This window comes from Canis lupus, chromosome 19 (assembly GCF_003254725.2).
Source record: "Canis lupus dingo isolate Sandy chromosome 19, ASM325472v2, whole genome shotgun sequence".
NCBI classification, from domain to species: domain Eukaryota; kingdom Metazoa; phylum Chordata; class Mammalia; order Carnivora; family Canidae; genus Canis; species Canis lupus.
The window spans coordinates 2645194-2664415 of NC_064261.1; the positions used below are offsets into that span (position 1 = coordinate 2645194).

General features: G+C 38.1%; 2 protein-coding genes across 8 annotated transcripts in view; both read left to right on the forward strand.

The window, feature by feature from the left end:
- Positions 1 to 14275, forward strand: part of MGAT4D (MGAT4 family member D) — a 52619-nt gene extending 38344 nt beyond the window's left edge. For 6 of the 7 annotated variants that reach the window (XM_025462301.3, XM_049097316.1, XM_025462303.3 and 3 more), the window contains 3 exons: positions 3134 to 3241; positions 4509 to 4676; positions 13138 to 14275. In XM_025462301.3, coding sequence (XP_025318086.1) covers positions 3134 to 3241; positions 4509 to 4523 — 123 coding nt within the window. In that variant the 3' untranslated portion in view covers positions 4524 to 4676; positions 13138 to 14275. Of the gene's footprint in view, positions 1 to 3133; positions 3242 to 4508; positions 4677 to 10501; positions 10618 to 13137 lie in introns of all 7 variants that reach the window. The other variant, XM_025462302.3, reaches the window with a different exon arrangement.
- Positions 14276 to 19081: 4806 nt separating this feature from the next.
- Positions 19082 to 19222, forward strand: part of CLGN (calmegin) — a 48860-nt gene continuing 48719 nt past the window's right edge. The window contains exon 1 of the mRNA XM_025462299.3: positions 19082 to 19103. Within this exon, the coding sequence (XP_025318084.3) occupies positions 19083 to 19103 (21 nt within the window). The 5' untranslated portion in view covers position 19082. The remainder of the gene's footprint in view (positions 19104 to 19222) is intronic.

Here is a 19222-nt window from a genome sequence, read left to right on the forward strand (position 1 = left end):
ATGCAATTCAATGGAGAAAGAATAGTCTTCTCAACAAATGTGTATTGGGGGAGCTGAGTGTGTGAGTGTGTGTATATGTATATATACTCACCCATATATATCTATATATATCTCTATATGATATATACTATACATCCATATATATCTCTATACATATATATCTATATGATCTTAACGTAAACATCACAGTTGATACGAACATTTCAAAACAGATAATCTGTCTAAATATAAAACATAAACTATAAAACTTTTAGAAGAAAGTGTGGAAAAACATCTTCAGGATCCAGGACCAGGAGAAGAGTTTTTAGACATGACACTAAAATCATGATCCATTTTTTTAAATTGCTAAATTGGATTTCATCCAAATTAAAATCTTTTGTACTATAAATTTTACTGTTAGAGTAAAAGACACCACAGACTAGGAGGAAATATTTGTAAATTCCATATAAACAAGGATTTGTATTCAGAATATATATAAAACTCAAAATTTAACAACAGGAAAACAACCCAATTAAAAAGTAGGCACAAGACTTCAATAGACACTACACCAAGGTATTTTCTTCTTTACTGCAATAAGTAATGAACTCAGCTTTTCTTTATCAACAGGTTATTTGAGGGATTTGGGGAAGCCAGAATTTGATAATACCATCTCATTGGTACTTCCTACTACTAGCTTAGCAAATGTAAGCATATTTCCTAAATTTTAATTCCTCAACTAATTTTATCTGACTTTAGTTTCAGATTAACTCTAGATTATTTAGTTTACAGTTTTAAAAACAATCGTTTAATATAATATTTTACTACATGTTAGTACTGAATAGAAATGCATTTAAGTAAGTAAGTAAATGCATTTAAGTAAGTCTGCTATTTAAAAAATAAAACAAAAAGAAAAAAAATAAAAAATAAAAAATAAAAAATAAAACAAAAAGGCAACCTACTGAATGGGAGAAGATATTTACAAATAATATACCTCTGATAAGGGGTTAATATCCTAAATATATGAAGAATTTATACAACTCAACACTAAAAAAGCAAGCCAATGAAAAAATGGTCAGATAACCTGAATAGACGTTTTTCCAAAGAAGCCATTTGGATGGCCAACAGATACATGAAAAGATGCTCAACATGAGTCATCATCAGAAAATGCAAAGCAGAACCGTAATGAAATAGTACTTCACACTGGTCAGAATGGCCAAAATAAAAAAATCACAGGAAATAACAAGTATTGGCAAGGGTGTGGAGAACAAGGAACCCTCGGGCACTGTTGGTGGGAATGCAAACTGGTGCAACTACTGTGGAATATAATATGGAGGTTCCTTAAAAAATTAAAAATGGAATTACCATATGATCCAGTAATTCCACACTGGATATTTACCCAAAGAAAATGAAATACTAATTGGAAAAGGTATACGTACCCCACGTTTTTATAGTGTTATTTACAATAGCCAAATTATGGAAGCAGCCCAAGAGTCCATTAATAGATGAATGGATAAAGAAGATGTGGTGTGTAAACACAACGGAATATCATTCAGCCACAAAAAAGAATGAAATATGCGCATTTGCAACAACATGGATGGAGCTAGAGAGTATAATGCTAAGTGAAAAAAATCAGAGAAAGACACATACAATATGATTTCACTCATAGGCCCAATCTAAGAAACAAAACAAATGAGCAAAGGAAAAAAAAAAAGACAAACCAAGAAATAGACTCTTTCTTTGTGGGGGAGGCCAGAGGGCAAGGGAGACTCTTAAGCAGGCTCCACACCTACTGCAGAGCCTGACATCACAACCTGAGATCATGCCCTGAGCTGAAATCAAGAGTGAGACACTTAACCGGTTGAGCCATCCAGCTGCCCCAAGAAATAGACTCAACGATAGAGAACAAAGCAGAGGTTACCAAAAGGATGTGGGTGGGGGAGTGGGTGAAATAGGGGAGGAGAATGAAGAATACACTTTTCATGATGAGCACTGGGTAACGTACAGAATTGATGAATCACCACATTGTACACCTGAAACTTATGTAACTCTGCATGTTAACCATACTGGAATAAAAATTAGAGAATATGGGATGCCTGGGTGGCCCAGTCAGGGAAGCGTCTGACTCTTGATTCTGGCTCAGGTCATGATCTCAGGGTCGTGAGATCCAGCCCCTCATCTGGGTCTGTGCTCAGCAGGGAGTCAGTTTAAGATTATGTCTCTTCAAAAAAAAAAAAATTATATCTCTTCCTTGCCTTCCACCCCTCCCCCTGGGGTGCTTGCTCTCTCTCTCTCTCTCTCAAATAAATGAATCTTTTAAAAATTATTGAGTATATAAATTTGAGATGCATTTTTATGAACTTTCTACATATACAGTATACAAAATCATTCTCAACACTCATAGTAGTTTCAGATATTTGCTTCAATAGGATTGCTGTCACAGGTCATCTTTCTTATTTTTATTTTTAATTTTTATTTATTTTTATTTTTTATTAAAGATTTTATTTATTCATTTATTCATGAGAGGCACACAGAGAGAGAGCCAGGGAAACAAGCAGGCTCCTCTCAGGGAGCCTGATGCAGGACTTGATCCCAGGACCCTGGGATCATGTCCTAAGACCAAGGCAAATGCTCAACCTCTGAGCCCCCCAGGTGTCCCTTATTTTTATTTTTAATGAGATTAATCAAATATTTTTCCATAAAGTATAATATTGGTTCTTTGTTTTAATCATATGTTTTTTTCCTACTTAAGAAGAAACTCAGGAGGGTGTACCTCAATGTAGCAATTAATGACTATAGAAAGAGAAAGAACAATGTAGTCTGAAAGAAATGGATAAAAAATACAAAAGATTTCATCTATGTCATTGAAATAAAAAGAAGGGAACAGAAAATGATAGCTGGTACAACAGTAGAAAATACATGCTTTAACTGAAACCTTTTTGTATCTCAACTTGTATTTTATTATACTTATGAAGAAAAAGCTAAAAAATAAAAATAAAATTTAAAAAGCTAAGAAAGTTTTATTTAATTTTTAAATATTAAAACAGAATTCTGACATAAAACAATATAACCCAAAATTCTGCCATCCATATATGCAATAAAAAGGGAGTATATTTGGCTTATTACGGAAGATTGTTGTTTCTCTTATTTTTCCCAGGAAAAATGTGCAGAACGAAATAAGCACATTCGTATTCGATATAAACCTTCTCTTTTCCAGCATGTGGGTATACAGTCATCATTCCCTGGAAGAGAACAATATTCCAAAGTAAGATTTTGAAATGTAACTTGAGTAATATACAATGTCTCATGAACTTGTAAAGTAGTGTTTAGAAAAGGGATGAAAATACGAGACTGTAAAATATGGTTGTTTAAACATAATTCATCTTATGGTAACTATATGTTGTGAAGAGCCATCATCTTTTCGAGACCCAAGTGATCTGTCATGGAGAGAAAAATCCAGCCTACGTAAACTTCTTTGCCTTACTGTTACAGCTGTATGATTCAAGTAATGACTACAAATGTGTTTTAAAAATCATGATAGAATTCACTATTTTAGTTTAATATTTAGAGTTATAGAGGAATATTTCTAAATAAAATGCCCCTGTTGTAGAATTTAAGTGTATCAGCATTCTTTTTTTTCAGATCACTATTTGCCATGTCAAGAAAAATTCGGTATTGTTTGATTTTTAATCATTCTTTAATTTTCCATCATTTTTGGAAGCAATGTTATTTGTAATTGACTTAGCCTCTTGGTACGGTAGAAAAAGCAGAGACTTTAGAGTCAAAACAACTAGTTTTTAGTTATGGTAAGAGCGGTTTAAATTAGGTGAGCCTTAAGATGTTTCCTACCTTTGAAAGAGTCTCCCTTTTTAGTTTCTTCATACAAAAAAACAGATGATTGCCTTACTCTTTTGTCAGTTGAAATGAGAGACACTTACATACACGTACTCCCATCATTTCATTCATTATTTATGACCTGCCCTCTTTCCACCTTTTCTACTCCTTATCTCTGTGTATTTGTTGTACTGCACTTCTTGGAACACTGCCTGAAAAATAGCATGAATTCAGTAAATTTAGCTATTAGCAATTAGGCAAAGTGAAATTCTAGATTAAAAGTGTTCATTAAGCAAAACAAGTGCCAGGAATAATGAAAATTTAACTGTTATGAATCTTGATGCAGAAAATAACACCATGAAAATACATAAAACATAGTCGCAGGTGATGCAGAAAGAAATTGATCAATACCATTCTATTTGTTGGTGCTATTATAGTGGGACTCTTTTCTTCCATTATACTATTTGCTGAATAAGGTATTTTAACCTTACCTTTGTAAATTCACAACCTACTAAGTAGAAAATTTAATCACTCATATTTCATATTATAATATAGCCTTTTCCCTTTTTATACCTCACCCAATGTAAAATAGAAATAAATAACAATTTAATGACATGTCAAAGGTAGTTGTACATTTTAAAAATTTATATTATTTTGTTACAATTATTTAATTATATTATTTTTAAAATTTCTTACAGGATATTTATTATTAGGAGTCTTATAATTCAAACACCTTCTTTCAAAATGATCGGCATCATTCTTTGGAAACAATGGCATAATAAGGATTAGTCTTAGTTCTCAATTTTCTTCATAGTGGATAAGAGACTTTATCATATACAAAAATTTAAACCTTTGACAATATAGTGGTAAGTATAAAAATTGATATATAGTAAATTATCAGATACTCGTTAGTTTTATTTTATATATTTTGTGTCTTTTAAAAGTCTATACAGATAACTTTTTGATATACTAATATTTTGTCTTAGAAGAGTGAATAAGTGTTTTTTCCTTTTTTATCTTATACTTGTAGACATACAATGAATTTGGAGACAATACATCTGAGTTGGAAGCCTCATTCTTTCTTTCTTTTTTTTAGATTTTATTTATTTATTTGAGAGACCGAGAGCATGAGCAAGGGGAGGGGGAGGAGGAAAGGTAGAGGTAGAAGCAGACTCTCTGCTGAGCAGGGAGCCCAATGTGGGACTCGATCCCAGGACCCCAGGATCATGATCTAAGCCAAAGGCAGACACTTAACCCACTGAGCCACCCAGGTGCCCCTGAAGCCTCATTTTTATCAATAGATGCAACAATATGGATGAATCTCTAAAATTACTTTATGCTAAATGAAAAAAGCCATGATGCCAAAGACTATATACTATACGATTCAATTTGTATGGAGTGTTAGAAAAGCCAGATCCTGATACCTCATTTATGATTTTAATTTGCATTTCTTTAATGACCAATGATGTTGAGCATATTTTCATATGCTAGGTGCTAGTTGTGTGTGTATCTATATATATAAAATATAGATCCTTATGAAATATGGATTTAATGAAATGTATGTATATATTTTGTGAAATGTCTTAAGTATTGGTCCATTTAAAAAATTGGGTTGTTCACCTGTTTGTTTTTTTGAATTGTTATAGTTCCATATAGTCTGACCACAAGTCTCAGTTTATGGCTTGCTTTTTCACTTTCTTAATAATGCCTTTTAATGAACAAAAGATTTTAACTTTGATAGAGTGCACTCCACCCAAGCCTTCACTCTGTCCATATAGTTATGTGACTGGTTTGCTCAGTATTCAATAATGTTATAATGAGAGTATAAATGCTGTTTACACTTAAGCTACAAAGTATGTTCTATTCTTCTTTTATTATACGACTTTTTTTAGTTTTAAATCAGCTTTTTTTTATGTACTTACCACTAATTCACCCTCAGATTCCCTGTGAATTATCCAAATCTGTTCTCGGTGTATTCAAACATTTTAAAAACCGTGGATGAATGCTGAATATTTTTCAAATGCTTATCTGCATTTCCTAATGCCGCTTCCTAATCTTGAAAAATATTTCTCCTGCAACCGGACAGTTCTAGCAGATATTTTAGGAACCAGGGGGTTGATTTTCCCATTTTCTGTATCCCAAATCTGCAACATACTTGGTCTACTTATTTGTTTTAGTAAACCACACCCCTCAGTAATTTCTTGAGAAAGATCATATGGGAGGTAAATTCTTGGAGAACTAAAACATCTTAAAATGACTGCAATCTATCAGACTTAATCATTAGGGTGGCTAGGCAAAGAATTCTGAATTCTGATTTTTGAAGGTATTCACGAGTGTAACCAGTGAAAAGTAGTGAAAGCCATTCTGATTCCTGTTTCTTGGTATAGGACCCATTTCCCCCTCCGTCAGCCTTTAAAATTTTTATCGTATTTAGAATTCTACAATTTCATGATGGTATGTGTCTATTTTTATCAATTGTTCTTAATATTTGGTAGGGCTTTTTAATCTGAAAACTCATGTTTCAATTCTGGAAAATACAAATTACTTTGCTGATACATTTTCTGCTCTATTTTCTATGTTATTTTTAAGGAACTCCAAAATGGGGGGGGGGGGAGGCAGTTTTCATTGATTGGTTGGTTTTTGTCTTTACTATTATAGCTTTAATGTCTAAGGACCCCTTTTGTGCTCCTACTGTTATCATCCCCTTTTATAACACTTGGTTCTTGTTTTATGTTTGAAATGGTTCCACTTAACCCTCTCAGGATTTTAATAGTTGGTTTGTTTTTTTTTAAGATTTTTAAAAAATTTCTTCTTCCTGCAGTTTCTATTTCCTCTGAGTTCTCTTGTTGTTGGTCACTGTTGCTAAGGGCTTCATCATGTATGTAGTGGTCAGAGATTGTTCAGGTGGAGAAAGCGGGTTGGAGCCTCCGAGCACATGGCTGAACCTGCGCGTTCCACTGTAGGGCAGGAGTGGCTCAGCTCTTTCCCTAAGGAATTAGCCGGGTTAGTGCCTGGGTCTTGCTGCATGGGCCAGTCAGATTGCTGGAGAGTCTGGGAGCCAGGTGGGCAAAGATAGCTGGGCCTTTCAGTATTCACTTTGTCAGTATTTACTTATGTGTCCCGTTGTTGTTTTAAAGATTTGTGTGTTTGTTTGTTTATGGGGCGGGGGGGGCGGGTGGGCTGAGGCAGAGGGAGATCGAGAACTTCAAGCAGACTCCCTGCCAAGTGCAGAGCCCAACGAGGGGAGGGGGGCCAGATCTCACGTCTTGAAATCCTGACTCTGAGGTCACGACCTGAGCCTAAGTCAAGAGTCAGAGGCTTAATGGGCTGAGCCACCTGGGTGCCCCTATTTGGCCTACTTAGCATTCTTGTCCCTCCCCTGGTTTGAGTCTAGATACCACATGTTTGCCTTTTCTGAGAATTACCCTTCAACAGTGAAGGAAAGCTAATCACTTGGCTCCATGGGGTGGGAGAGGATCTTTAGAGCTTTACCCACTGCCAAGACTTGGAGCCATCCTCATGGTTTGCCCCCTTCCCCTCGTTTGTAGCTGTGGGGGGCTTTCTGCGCTGCAGACTGTGCTCCCTGCTTCCCAGCAGCTTCAGACAGCGCCCTCAGACCTCCGACTGGTCCATTGTCTGCTCTCCCGTTCCAGCTGTAAGATCTTGGGTCTTTAACCTGCCCTTATGGCCAAGTCATTTCTAGAAAGTAAAGAGTTGTGTCTGATCCGCCGTCCTTATGGGGCCTGCTGCTGTTTCCTTCCCGAGCTTTTACTTTCCAGCCCGTTTGCTTTTTAACCTACAAAAACAAATTTTAATTACCAGGACTTTCCGTTGATTCTTTTGATGCACACAGTAGCCTTGCTACCTTTCGGAGAAAGTTCCTTATGCCCAGGCATTAGTCCCCAGGGCCTGTGTCATCCCCCATTGGAACTGCTCCCCGAACCCGTCGTTGCCGTCCTCCTCACTCCCTGCTTCCCGGGGCGAACCTGGGGCGCCCCCCCTCAGAATGCCCTTCCCCACCAAGGGCCCGTGTCGGTTACATCAGCAGGGACACCCCGGCAGAGCTGCAAGAGGCGCCCGAGAGGGCGCAGGCCCCGCTGTGGGCAGGAGGCCGGGCTCAGCACTGGCGCTCCCCTGGCTCGCAGGGTCCTGGAAATGGCCCACGGCCCTGCTGAAGGCTTCCAGAGGTGGCCTCCTGACCTCTGACCCCCCCCCCCCAGCAGTTGGGTTCGAGCCGCAGGCAGTGCATTTCTTTATTCAGACTCAAACCTCAGGGGCCGTGGGCCTCCTCGCCTGACCTCTGGCCTCTACTGTCCACGGTTTCCTGTGGCCTTCCTCCAGGACCTGGGGGTGTGGGGCCATCTGCTGCTCACGGTGTACAGAAGCTCCTCTTCCGAGTGGGGGCGACCCCAGTCTTGAGGGGTATCGACTCCATCTCCACCAAGGCTCCAGCACCTCTGGCTTTGGGTCAGTCCTGAGGGCCGGGCCCACCGCCTCCCCAGCTGGCTCTCCTGTGTTTCTGGAACTTGAATTCTTCCCCTGCTAATCAAGTTGCATCTGCTTTCCATCTAACGCTCCCTGTGCATGGTTTATGTGCATGGAAGGGTGTTCGTGCAGGGTTACCTTCTGACGCTTCAGCAGGAAAAGAGGCACAGAACACAGTCAGGAGCGTGCGTTATCTATACACATACCACTCCGCGGACACGTGGGTGCATTTCCATAAAGATGACCTGTGTTCTGTGCGTTTCAATTAGACCTGCATCAGGCTAAAAGGTTTTTTCTTTTTTCTTTTCTTTCTTTCTTTTTTTTTTTAATGGGACTGAGATCAGCAAAAGTTTGAAGAAGGTAGCTCGGCTGGCCAATTTCCCAGGAGCCTTTATCCGTCATGCTCTCAGCCCCCTGTCTTTCTCTTCTACTAGCTCCTTTCAGGACGTCTCCCTTCTTTCCTGCAAGAACAAGAAGACTGCCAGCACCTCGTGGTTTCCCTCCCATGGTAGGGATTGGAGACGCCTTTAGCACCCTGCGCTGCAACCACGTGGCTTTATCAAAAACAACTTCAGGGGCAGCCCCGGTGGTGCAGCAGTTTAGCGCCGCCTGCAGCCCGGGGTGTGATCCTGGAGACCCAGGATCGAGTCCCACATCGGGCCCTGCATGGAGCCTGCTTCTCCCTCTGCCTGTGTCTCTGCCTCTCTCTTCGCTCTCTCAGAATGAATAAATAAATCTTTTTTTAAAAAAAGAAAAAAAAAACAACTTCAGGGAACCAAGGAACCGTCCGTTTGCTAAGTTTGCTAAGACTGTTAGATATTTAAAATTGGATGTTTCCAAACTGATGAAAGAGCTGCAGAATGGATTACTACCCCTTTCATTTTCCAAAGGGTGTATTTCAAAATGGAATAGAATTCAACCGTACAAGCTTTTTAGCCTTGTATGTATTCTTCAAGCAATATGCACATACCTGGCGAAGAATCAATAAAAAGAGGTGCTCACAGTAAGAGGAAGCAACCGCCTGCACTTCCCCAGCCTTGTCTCACTCGCCAGAGGCAATGGCACTTCATCATTTCTGGTTTGCATGCCCCTGGTAGTTTCCTTCATATTGCTACGTAATATGCTTCTGCTGCTAATTTTTATTTATCTGCATGATTTTTCCTGCAGTATAGATGGGTATTTAGCTCAGATGCTTACTCATTTTATTATGTCTTAGTCAGTTTGGGCTGCTATGACAAAAAAGAACACAGACCAGGTGGCTGTTTAGGAAAGAAATTTATTTCTCACAGTTTTAGACGTTGGAAGTCCAAGATCAGGGTGCCAGCGTGGGGCTTTGGGTGAGAGCCCACTCCCTGGTTTGTAGACTGTTGTCTCCTGACTACATCCTCACACGGCCAGGAGTAGACAAATCTCTAGTCTCTTTATCCCCCTATAAAGGCATTAAACTCATTCACGAACGTTCCACCCTCGGGACCTAATTATCTCCCAAAGGCCCCATTTCCAAATACACTGAGGATTTAAGACTTCAACGTATGACTTTGAGGAAGGAGACACAAATAGCCGATAGCATATCATGACTATTTTGCTCCTTTCTTTTGTAACTACTCTTTTCTGAAAGAATAATCAAATCTTAAATTTATGGAATTGATCTTCTATATGTCATAGCTCTTATCTACTGTCACCTGTTTTTCTACGTACTAGGTGGGTTCCTTGACTAACTTTCCTCACAAATGTTTCATTTTTATTGTTCCTTTTTTCCTACCCTGTACTCATTTTGCGGATACAATTTTCCTAAAATCTCAAGAGTATTAATTAGATCTTCTCGTGAAACATTTTTAAAGTTCTCTTCTGTATTTTGAATGAGCTGGGTTTTTCCTGTGACCAGATCACTCTGCTTGTCTATTTTGATCCGTCTCTGTCAGGTTGTACGCTTTCGTCAAATATTCAGCGAGTCTCGGTTGTCTGGTGACAATGAGTAATTTATTTCCTCTCCTTCCTCTTTCCTCCCCTGACACTGCATTTGTCTTCATATTCCTTCATAAAATTGAAAGGAATGAGATTTCCTGAGAGTCTTTGGTACATGGGTAGGATGTGTTGGCCTACACACTTTGCTTTAGAGTATGCGGGGGCCTGGGTTGTGATTGTTTTGTGTTTTTTTTTTGTTTTTTTTTTTTTGCTGTTGTTTTGTTTTGTTTTGTTTTCCCAGTGATTTGAGAGAAGGGGCAACAACATAACCAAAATGCAGAGAGCTTTGTTCTGGGGCATTAGTTCCCACACTGCCTGCGGTGGCTCCATCCAGGTGGCACATTCGGCTTTCCTCAGGTAAGGCTATGTGTGTGAGTGGCCCAGGGCTTGAAGGCCTTCCTGTGGGGTGCTCCTGACACAGACCCCCTTCCTTCTCCAGGGTCAGCCCTAGTTTGGCTCCTGTCTTTCATCAAACTTGCCACCTCCATTCCAGCCCTGTCCCCGGTGCTGAGGTCACAGATTCCTCGGCTCTGCTGTCAGTCCCCACTTTTCCATCAGATTTATGTCTTTTGTTTATTTGATTAAACGTCTCCTCAGCTGAGAGCCCCCTCCATGCTTTACGTAGTCTGGAGTTACATCTTTCCTTTCCTGTGCATTTATGATCATTTCAGTGGGGCCTAGCTGTCCACCACCTAGAACCAGTTTAGATATGACATTTCAACTTTTTTCAACTTTTCATTTTATTAAGTAAAATAAAATCTACACTCATGACCCCAGCAAGATAAATGTCACTCTCCTTTCTTTTTTTATTTATTTATGATAGTCACACACAGAGAGAGAGGGGCAGAGACATAGGCAGAGGGAGAAACAGGCTCCATGCACCAGGAGCCCGACGTGGGATTTGATCCCGGGTCTCCAGGATCGTGCCCTGGGCCAAAGGCAGGCGCCAAACCGCTGCGCCACCCAGGGATCCCTCACTCTCCCTTCTTTAACCCGGTCCAACATAGCAGCATGAGTATTGCTACACTTTCCTAAATTAAGTCTTTAAAATATTTTTTATGTAAAATTTGTGCCTTTTTTAAATAAATTTTTTATTGGTGTTCAATTTACCAACATATAGAATAACACCCAGTGCTCATCCCGTCAAGTGCCCCCCTCAGTGCCCGCCACCCAGTCACCCCCCCCCCCCCCGCCCACCTCCCTTTCCACCACCCCTTGTTCGTTTCCCAGAGTTAGGAGTCTTTCATGTTCTATCTCCCTTTCTGAAATTTGTGCCTTAAACAGTTTATGCTACTCATAAAACTTTTTAAAACATAAGATAAATTTTCTAGAGCTCATTATGGAGAAAAATAGTTTGGTTTATTTCTATTCATCTAGCTTGTAGGTCAAAATGATAATAAATGAAAAATTTGTCTTAGTGATAAATTAGTTGAGTTTTAAGTTTTTAAAAATTTTGACTATTTCATAAGTTTAAGTGTTCTTTTATCATCTCATGTTCTATACCTATAATGAACATAAAATAAATTTCTTTTAGAAACAAATACTTCTGTACAAATAACTTCTGAAAACTCAAATAAGATACTTAAAACTCAAATAAGATAGTTACATTTTGTGGAACCTGGGTGGCTCAGTCAGTTAAATGTCCGACTCTTGGCTTCGGCTCAGGTCATGATCTCAGGGTCGTGGGATCCCCCCCGCCCCCACATCGGGCTCCTCACTCAGTGCAGAATCAGTTTGGGATTCCCTCTCCCTCTGCCCCTCCTCCTGCTCTCTCTTTCTCTTTCTCTAAAATAAATAAATCTTTTTTTAAAAAAAGATACTTTAAAGTTTTTCTGTTGATAAGCAAGAAAATAGTATGTTTCTATAAATTTGCTACTGCTTCATTCTACATGAAAAGTTAACTTTTGTTTTACTGCAGTTACTGGGCAACAGGGCAAAATGTTTCTGTGTGCTGGAAGTAGGGTTACCAGGTAAAATACAGGATACCCACTCAACCTTGAATTTAAACACAGACTTTTTTTTTTTTTTTTTTGTATGTATGACCCATTTGTTTTATTGCTGTTGCAAAATCTGGTAAGCCTACTGGAGGTGATGAAGTAGATGAATATTTCCCATCAAAATGCTTTAACTGAATTATTTGAGTTTATGCGTTTGACTTTCATTAAAGAATGATGTACGGCATATTTGCATTTCCTTCAAAACTGTTATTTCAAGTTTTATGTTTCTTTTCTATGTAAAGGTATATGTGACAGCTTTCTCTTAGAAGTTGGAGCTAGAAAAAAAAATGTTCTTTCCCAAAGAATTGTCATAATTCCTTTTGCCTATTGTGGGTATTTTTGTTCCCTTTGACTGACAAGAAATTCAAAACTAATTTCATATGAAATGTAGTACACAGATTATCTTTTATTCACAGCAAAATTTCTCCAGTTCTAATTTTATAATAAGTCTCTGATTTTCTTTCATATGTTAGTGTTAAAAGATTATGTTTTTACTTTGTTATCCTAAATATTTTCAATATTTATTTAATTTAAAATTTAAAAAATAAAAGTAAAGTGAATGTTTAAAAATATCCATACCTTATTTATAACAGTTAGTTGGCTTTAATGATAATCCAACAATATAGATTTTCCAGGTATCCCAGTGATGGAAGTCCAGTTTCAATAATTTTAACACCATGACTGTATTAAAACTGATATTGTCTAATACATCTTAAGAATCAAATCTTTTGCCAATGTAAAATTATCTTCTCTATAAGGGAAAAGTGTGGTCAAAAGGACATAGTAAGGAAAGAATATTGTCAAAAATGTTCATGAAAATAATTACATCCTTGTGAATTAGTTATTTCTAGATGTTACAGATTTCTTGTTTTTATTTCAGAAAATATGAAGAATAATAAGTGTAACAAGAAAAAAACTCTGTAATACCTTGAAACCTCAGATAACCTTACTTGCTCATGGCATCTTTCAGAAATTATAATAATGAAAATGCATAATTGTATAGAAGAGGAGAAAATAGAACTACTAGGCTTGGAAGTATTAAACTACCTCTTATGTCAAGAAAAATTAGAATGTTTATTTATGATGTTTGTACCACTACTATTACAATTTAATTTAAAAATAGTAAAGGCAAGTAAGTTTTTGAAAATTAAGAAATGTATTTTGTTAAAAAAAAAAAAAGAAATGTATTTTGTTGACTTGGATAGTGATGCTACCACATAATCTCAATAAATAACTACAAGTTTAGAAACTTGCCATTGTCATGAACAGGTTCTGTGTCAATTAGTATAGGTTCTTATCCATTTTGTTAGGATATCTGAAGAAATAGAAGGCACAATTTAAGCAAGCCTGAGTCTGGCAGTGCCACAGTATCTTCTTGTCTTTTAAATAAATGCATTTGAAACTAAAAACTTACCCCTAAGTGCCATTTGAGCTGATTACCAACCTCTTGATATTTAAATATTCTGATAGCATTCAGTTCTAAAGATTTTATAATTTCTCGTATTATTACCTTCTTAGCTCATGGGTTATTTGGGAGTGTGTTCTCTTTTTTTTTTTTTTTTTTCAAATATATTGGGTTTTGCCATCTTTTACTATTGATTTCTCAATTATACTATTGTTAGCGAATTTTATCTGTGCGATAAGATTTGAGAATTGTTATGAATTCTTAGGTTTCATATGAATCTGAAAAGAATGTATAGTCTCTGTACACTCCCTTTAAAATATGTTGCATTCATTTGTTTTTTTAATAAGTGTTTTATGCCTTTAAAATGTCTTCTTAAAATATTCCTATTTAGTGGGTAAAGGATTCTCTTATATCAGGCTTTTTAATTTACTTCTTCAAGTTTTTAAAATTCTTACTAATTTTTGTCTGCTTGCTTGATCTGTTAGTTTCTTATAGGAGTCTATTACCCATTGTCCATTCTTCTTGTTACTCTATTGAATTTTACTTTATTTATTTTGTGAAATAAGAGATTTTTTCTTCTGATTCCTCAATAAAATATGAAAATTGTACTTTATACTGCTGTATTATCTATCCTTGAGGGCCAAAACTTTACATACTTACCTTCGTCTGAACTGCATTACATACCAACATACAAGAAGAATATGAAAGCTGAACTGTTCAAATGTGTCCATCTCATTCTGCCCTTTTAGAAGAGAAGCAGCAATATGTCAAGTATATTTCAGTAAAGCGGCTGGTGGGGGACATCACGTTACATGTATGTTACAAAAATTTTTAATTTGACTTAAATTTTGGGCCAAAGTACCCTGAGAGTAGCAGACGATAGAAGGAAAGAGAGAGAGAGAGAGAGAGAGAAAGAGAGAGAGAGGTTGAAGAGCGACCTTAAAGATTCAACCCAATAGCTGCGTCCTTAATGAAATAATTCCAGGACAGAGAGTTGGATGGTCAGCACAAAGCATTTCCAGAAAACGTTCATAGTGCAGCCAGGACAGATGCCCCCAGTTTCCATCCCCATCCCTGCTACCCAAATGCTGACATTTGTTTCACTCACCACCCATGGTGTCTGGTCTGAGGTGTATGAGGAAGGGGCAGTTTGGAGAACCCCTGACACCCATCTGGGATATAGCACAGCAAAAATGCTTATTGCTTGGTTTGGGCATTTGTTTATAGCATTCATGGTGATTTTGCTGTTTCAAATCACTTTCCTGGGAATCCCTGGGTGGCTCAGTGGTTTAGCGCCTGCCTTTGATGCAGGGCCTGATCCTGGAGTCCCGGGATCGAGTCCCACGTTGGGCTCCCTGCATGGAGCCTGCTTCTCCCTCTGCCTGTGTCTCTGCCTCTATCTCTCTCTGTCTCTCATGAATAAATAAATAATAAAAATCTTTAAAAAAATCACTTTCCTTTGAGCATATACACAAAGGCATGTGATGTATTTATGCCCCTGGCTCAATATAGCAGATGAGTTTGGAGAAATCATATTCAGACAAGATTCTAATGAAAAAAAAATTTTCCGTTGAACACTGTGTTTGAAGTAAATAGAAGCTCTGCAAACTTTGGAGACATGATAGGTGAAATTCTCTCAGGTATTGAGATAAGCTACCAACAACTGCACCATCAAAGTATAAATAGAAACATGGTGATATTACTGATGTTAGTAGTAATAGCAAATGTGACAACACTCTTGGTTGGAAGAGCAAATTAACCTTGTATATTTTTATATGGACCTTCCACTCTGTGGCAGGTTCACAGCCCATTGTGAACAAAGAATGGGAGCTAAATCTGGGCAGGCATTTTTCCCATCAAAACCATCATCTGACTTTTTCCCCCCTTTCTTTACCTTTCCCCCCAATTACATTTTTAGATGCTATGTTATTTTTTTTTAAAGATTTATTTATTTATTTATGATAGAGAGAGAGAGAGGCAGAGACACAGGAGGAGGGAGAAGCAGGCTCCATGCCGGGAGCCTGACGTGGGACTCGATCCCGGGACTCCAGGATCAAGCCCTGGGCCAAAGGCAGGTGCTAAATCGCTGAGCCACCCAGGGATCCCCAATGCTATGTTATTAATAGCCAGTCATAGACAATGAATCCCCATTGACAGTATACGTCAATATACTGTCAGTATACAAACTTCCAATGAGGAAGTTTATGTAAGGGGTTTTTGTTTTGCTGATACTAGTTTTCTTTCTAAAAGTCCAGGTAAGGGGCAGCCCAGGTGGCTCAGCGATTTAGTGCCGCCTTCAGCCCGGGGCCTGATCCTGGAGACCCGGGATTGAGTCCCACGTCAGGTTGCCTGCATGGAGCCTGCTTCTGCCTCTGCCTGTGTCTCTGCCTCTCTCTGTGTGTGTCTCTCGTGAATAAATAAATCTTTAAAAAAAAAATAAAAGTCCAGGTAAAATGAGGATTTCTTGGGAGAATTTAGTTTACCGAAATTGATGTGAATAGAGACAAAGTATAAATCAATGAATTTTCATAGAAGAAATAGAACTAATTATGGAGACATAGGGACAAAGAGACAGCAGGTACAGATGATTGCACAAGGGAACCTAACTGAACTTTGAGAAATCGGAGAGTCCCAATGTTTTAAAATTGTTTCAGGAGTGCAAGAATCTGGGTAGGATTCTTGGTAATAGGCTTAAGGAGAAAAATCGTATGATTACAGATGCTGAAAGGGCCTTTGAAAAATGCAACACCTATTTTTAACTATTTTCTATAAGAATATTAAAGGGGCGCCTGGGTGGCTCAGCAGTTGAGTGTCTGCCTTTGGCCCAGGGAGTGATCCCAGGGTCCCGGATTGAGGCCCACATCAGGCCTTGCAGGGATAGAGTCCCACATCGGGTTCTTTGCAGGGAGCCTGCTTCTCCCTCGGCCTGTGTCTCTGCCTCTCTCTCTGTGTGTCTCTCATGAGTGAATAAATAAAATCTTTTAAAAAATATTAAAATTGCAATGAATGGATGCTTTCTCAACACAAAATTATGGGCCAGATGAAATTCACATATGAAAAATATATGTACTAAAAATTCTTTATATGAAATTAGATTCTCATTGGTTGTCCTATATTTTAACTTGCTAAGTATGACAATGATAGACACAGTGCATGTACCTCAATCCTAAAAATGTCTTTTTATTTAACGGGGAAACGCAAGGCATTTTTACTAGCCTTTCTAGGCTATTATTAGCATTTCTACTAATAGGGCAAATGATCCCCACTATCTCTAGGACTGTTAGGTTGTTCTGGCAATGTTAGCCAAAACAACTGTAGGCACAAGAGTTGGAAAATAAAAAGTAAAGTTCTATTTAAAGATAGCATGATACTCTAAGTGGAAAAAATCATGGGACTTAATCACAAATCTAAATAATTCAGCAAGATATCAGAATATAAATTTAACATCCAGAAATGAATAAGTTCTTAAAAGTGATCATAAACCCTTAGAATATGTGATGAATGAGAAAACCTCTAATAGCAGTGAAAAACATATTTAGGAATAAACCTAAGAAAAAATGTACAAAAGCAGGAGACTTTTAGAAGTGATAGTCCATCTTTTGATTGTGGAAGTGGTTTCAGAAGTGTGTACACTTGTCAAAACTCATCAGATTGTAAACTTTAAATGAATGATGTTTACTGTATGTAAATCTCAGTGATCTGGAGATAAACGTGCAAAACTATACAAAGAAAGCTATAAAACACTCCTAAAGTTCCAAGAGACTCAAGCAATTTCTTTCTTCTTGGATAGGACATCTCATCAAAATGTTCTTTTTAAGTTGACTTACAATTTTATTGTGATCCTGATAAATATGCCAACAATCTGAAACTTGGCATATTGATGTTAAAGTTCATATGGGAAAAAAAAAACATTCAGAAATGTCTAGAAAAGCTCTGAAGGAAGAGCCAGAAGGGAATCTAGGGGAACCAGATGCTAAAATATTTTTCAAAGCCTCTATTATTAAAACAGTGTGGTACTTTGTACTAGCACTTGAGTAGACAAATCAATGAAATAGAATAGAAAGTCCAGAAATAGGCTCAACCACATATGGTTATTTAGTAAATGATAAAAGCAGTATCTTAAATCAGTGGGCAAAGAGATGCTCTGATAAATGACATTGGGACAACTGGATGGACATTTGGAGAAATACAAGATTCACGTGCTCTACGAAAATAAACTTCAAGTGAATCAGAAATAAATTTATACAAGCATTAAAAGAAAATATGGGTGAATCTCTCTACAACCTGGGAGTTGGAAAAGGTATTTTAACTATGACTCAAAATCTGGATGCAATAAAAAGGAAGAACTTGCCCTTATATATAAAAATGTATCCAGCCTCACAAGTAAAAACTAAAACTACAATGAGATATCAAAAACTGCCCCATCATCAGGTTGACAAAAATTCAAAACCTAGCCAGTGGATTCCGTTTGGGTGAAGTTATATAGCAACAGACATTCTCATATACTGTCAATGGGGATACAAAATGATAGGACTCCTATGGAGGGGATTTGGTGGTATGTGAGGCAACTACATAGCATTTAAAACCACAGTGAGGGGGGCCTAGGTGGCTCTGCGGGTTGAGCAACAGACTTTTTTTTTTTTTAATTTCTTTTTATTGGAGTTCAATTTACCAAAATATAGCATAACACCCAGACTCTTGATTTCAGCTTAGGTCCTGATCTCAGGGTCTTAAGATCCAGCTCTGCCTGGGGCTCTGCACTCAGCGGGGAGTCTGCCTGAGACTCTCTCTCTCTCTCTCTCTCTCCCCCTTCCCCTGTTCACATTGTCTCTCTCTCAAATAGATAAATCTTTAAAAATAAAAATAAAACTACAGTGAGACATCAGCAGGGAGTCGGCCTGAGACTGTCTCTCTCTCTCCCCCTTCCCCTGCTTGCATTGTCTCTCAAATAGATAAATCTTTAAAAATAAAAATAAAACTACAGTGAGGCATCATCGATTGACCTCTGGAAAGACCTAGACTGACCTGGTACCAAGCAATGGTGAAAATGTAGCAGAACTGGAGCTCTCCTACGTTACTGGTGGGAGCATAAAAACAGCCACTTTGGAAAACAGCTCAGCACCTTCTCAGAGTCCAACCCATGCCTACCATATACATCGCAGCCATTCAAATCCAGTCAAGATTTACTATCAAAGATTGGTGAAAGCTACATGGTAAACTGGATGGGGGCAAAGAAGCTTGTGATTCAATCTCACCTCTATGCTATACTTTTATGTTCGGTGTGTGGTTTGTTAAAAGTACAGGCTCCGAGAGGGACACACCTGGATTCGAACCCTGTTTGTCAATCCAAGGCTCGAGCAAATGAGGATCTTCATTCAGTTCCTTGCCTGGGGGGTTGTGACGGTTAAACGAAATAATGAATGTCAAGCCCCTGGAGTACGGTGAGCACAATAAATGTCACCGATTCTTATTAAGAGCATTTCGGAAAGGAGAATGCATTTGTTATGCTGACACTTAATCCGTATTTATCACCCCCCCCTTCCAATGGGAAGGCTCCCTG